This window comes from Sinocyclocheilus rhinocerous, unplaced genomic scaffold (genome assembly GCF_001515625.1).
Source record: "Sinocyclocheilus rhinocerous isolate Xijiao unplaced genomic scaffold, SAMN03320098_v1.1 scaffold781, whole genome shotgun sequence".
Taxonomy (NCBI): Eukaryota; Metazoa; Chordata; class Actinopteri; order Cypriniformes; family Cyprinidae; genus Sinocyclocheilus; species Sinocyclocheilus rhinocerous.
In genome coordinates this window covers 1,691,355-1,694,938 of record NW_015658395.1, presented here as the reverse complement: position 1 = coordinate 1,694,938, position 3,584 = coordinate 1,691,355, and the positions used below count along the sequence as shown (strand labels likewise).

Sequence of the window (3,584 nt, the reverse complement as noted above, 5' to 3'; positions counted from 1 at the left end):
AAAAATGTATCATGGTTTCCAAAAAAATATTAAGCAGCACAACAGTTTCAACATTGATAATAAATCAGCATATTAGAATGATTTCTGAAGGATCATGTGACACTGAAAACTGGAGTAATGGCTGATGAAAATTCAGCTCTGCGTCACAGAAATAAATTATATTTTAAGGTATAATATATAGGAAACCAATATTAGAAATTGAAATAATATTTCACAATATTACTGTTTTTTCTGTATTTTTGATCAAATAAATACAGCCTTGAAAGGCAGTGTAAATGTATGTGTGTGTGGCATTTTTATGACATCATATGTAATTTTTTTTAAATTTCTGCTGCTTCAGACACTTGCGCAACCCCGTTACTCACCACGGAAGTAAGAGCCATCTGAAAGCTGTAGATCCGTGCCAGACCAAAATCAGCCAGTTTGATCTGTCCTCCACTGGTGACTAGAATGTTTTGAGGCTTAAGATCTCGATGAACCACACGGTGAGAGTGGAGGAAATCCAGACCCTGCAGCAGCTGGTACATCATATCCTGCCAAAACAAGACCAGAGTCATTCCAAATATATTTTAATAACCTAAAGTGGATTTTTTTTAAAAAGGACTGAAAAGGACTAATATCAAGATATACATGTATGCATATATGCGTGGGGAGGGAAAAGGTGTGCATGTGCCTTTAAACCTAAAGTATGGCAGATGTTAATAACCAACATGACGGCAGAGCAGGAAAGACCTTAAGGCTCCATCCCTGTAGGCCTCTGCTTCCCTGCAGCTGTCCCGGGATCACAGCTAATTGTGTCGTTCTGACTATGGGCCAATAGAAAAAAAAAAAAAAAAAAACACACACACACACAAAAAGAAGGTGGGGAGAAAAGACAGCAACTGCCATTTTCTTTAGTAGAAACTGTCGATAATGGTCAAATAGATAAGAAAAAAATGGGCGTAACGGGGCTAGAAAAAGTCATCGGGTCAGAGTGCCGAGCAAGAAGCATTTGCTCACAGTTGCTGCTTGACTTGTTCCAAAGCAGAGGTATCAAGCGGTGGAAGCCTACCCCTGAGAAACCCGCTGCCAAGACCTCACAAGTGACATGGATCTGAGCCCGCAGCACTGTTCATTCCCCGACCAGCTGGTGAGTGATTAAAACCACTGAAACAATGGGGTGCACACTCAAGCAGAAAACTGCAAACGGCGCGAGTCAGACCAGGCGAGGGAAAAGGGACGGAGGTCCTCACAATGTGCGCGCTGGGGGCCTGCACTAGGGAACGCGTGTGTGTCAGAGTCAGGCAGCCAGGATAAACAAGGAGCCTTTCTGAATGCCCACCCAGCCATGACCTCTCAGATCTTCAGGCACAGGCAGTTATTCTGAGAGCTCCTAAAACGGCATCACCCCCTACCAGCTCCTCTGTCTTGGCCTAAAATGGCCCACGGTTGGCCCACTTTTGCTTAAGACAAAGATGAAAAGAAAAGGAAAGGTACACAACCGCCTCAGAAGCGTGACCCGAGGACAAATACGCATATCGTCTCCTCCCAACTCCTCCAAACACATAGTAAGCAACTCGTGTACCTTTTATGTACGTGTTATGTATCTAATTATCATGACAAATGGAGTCTGTGCTCATTTTCAGTGCTGTTTGTATAGGAAAATCTGCAGATTGTGCCATTTAAATGTGTGAATTGGTAGCTGAATATTATATTATATAATAAACATACATACCATTCAAAAGTTTGGGGTAAGAAAGACTGTTTTTAAATTAATTACTACTTCTATTCAGAAAGGATGTATCATAAAAACATAAATCAGTTGAAAGTGACAGTAAATACATTTAAAAACTTACAAAAGATTTCTATTTCAAATAAATGTTCTTTTGAACGTTCTATCCATCAAACAATCCTGAAAGAAAATCCTGAATATTTTCCACAAAAAACGGTTTACAACATTGATAAGAAATGTTTCCTGTGCACCAAATTATTATTATATAAATTGAGTGATCTGCTGAAGTGATACTCTGGAAAGCACTTTAGTTCAGTGGAAAATCAACCTTGATATACCTGTCACACAATCTCTCATTGTAATCTCAAAAGGAGTAACCCAACAGGTGGAATCTGAATGATTCTTCAGAGACGGTTCTTTGTTGTAACATGCTATTCACACAACAGAGGCACCGTAATTTACAATCAAAACATTAATGCCTCAAATTAAGCCAACAGTACCAACCTGAAATAACCAGGCTTTGCTGAGAGGCATTCAGACTCTAAACAAAGGAAAGATTTGATAGCACCTGTCCTAAAGTACCTCTTCTTGGAAAAAGGGAGAAAATAAAGCAGAGGAGGAAAGAGTGGAAGAAAAAAAAAACTCCCCAAAAACAGCAGTCAAAACAGAGCTTCCAGAAGGCACCCCCCCTTTCTCATGCTAATTCATGAGAGGCAGCCATATTGTTTATTGTAGCCCGGCACAATGCAGGACATCTGCCAGTTAGCGTTAGTGTAATTCCTTCCCCATGCTTCATTAGGCTCTCCTTTATGGACCAGAGACAGGCCTTGGGAAGGCGCGGGGCCGGAGAGCCTAGTCGCACTCCCCAACGCAGGGCCAGCCGCTTGATCTCCTTCCAGCTCATTTGATTCCCGGGGCCTCTCTCATCAATTAGCATGCGGTGGGTCTGAAATGGGGCAAAAGTGGGCAGTTTGGGGGCTGGAATGAGGTGGATGCTTGGACCTCTGCAATCTGGTGTCCTTAGGAGGGTGGTGAATAAGGTTGCTGGGCATCTTTGGGAGGGCCACACGGTCTACAACTGATGTCTGTTATCTGATGTCTGTGTGGCCTGACTATATTTATAAAATTTTTTTTTTTTTTTAAATATACACTAACATGTTTTTTGAAAGAAGTCTCTTATGCTCACAGAGCCTGCATTTGATCAAAAATACAGTAAAAACAGTAACATTGTGAAATATTATTACAATTTAAAATTATTTTTTCTATTTGAATATATTTGAAAACTATTTTTTATGTGAAGGCAAAACTGAATTTTCAGCAGCCATTACTCCAATGTCTCATTATCTCAAAACCCTCTTTTGTGTGGAACTACTTTCTTCGGCCACTGATACAAATCTCAAGTTGACAGTTTAACAGCTGAGCCCAAGCCTCCATTACTAATTCGACAACATCACTTTAGAACTATGGCCAAAAGTTTTGGCAGTGACAAACTTTGTGTTTTGCAAGGTTGGCTGCTTCAGTATTTGTAGATTATTTTTCCGCATGTTTCTATGGTATACTGAAAAACAATGATAAGCATATCATAAGTTTTAAAGGCTTTTATTGGCAAAATAAATAATGAGTCAATATTTACAGTGTTGACCCTTGTTCTTCATAACTTCTGCAATTCGCTCTGGCATGCTGGATATTAGCTTCTGGGCCAAATCCTGACTGATGGCGATCCATTCTTGCCTTAATAGTTCTTGGAGTTGATCACAATTTGTGGGCTTCTGCTTGTCCACTCGCCTTTTGAGGACTGACCACAGGTTCTCTATGGGATTGAGATCCGGGGAGCTGCCTGGCCACGGATCCAAAATTTCAATGTAATGATCTT

General features: G+C 40.7%; 1 protein-coding gene across 2 annotated transcripts in view; it reads right to left on the bottom strand.

Moving 5' to 3' along the window:
* Positions 1–3,584, bottom strand: part of cdk6 (cyclin dependent kinase 6) — a 42,478-nt gene that overhangs the window by 29,751 nt on the left and 9,143 nt on the right. For both annotated transcript variants that reach the window (XM_016530414.1, XM_016530415.1), the window contains one exon: positions 366–533. In XM_016530414.1, the coding sequence (XP_016385900.1) occupies positions 366–533 (168 nt within the window). The remainder of the gene's footprint in view (positions 1–365; positions 534–3,584) is intronic.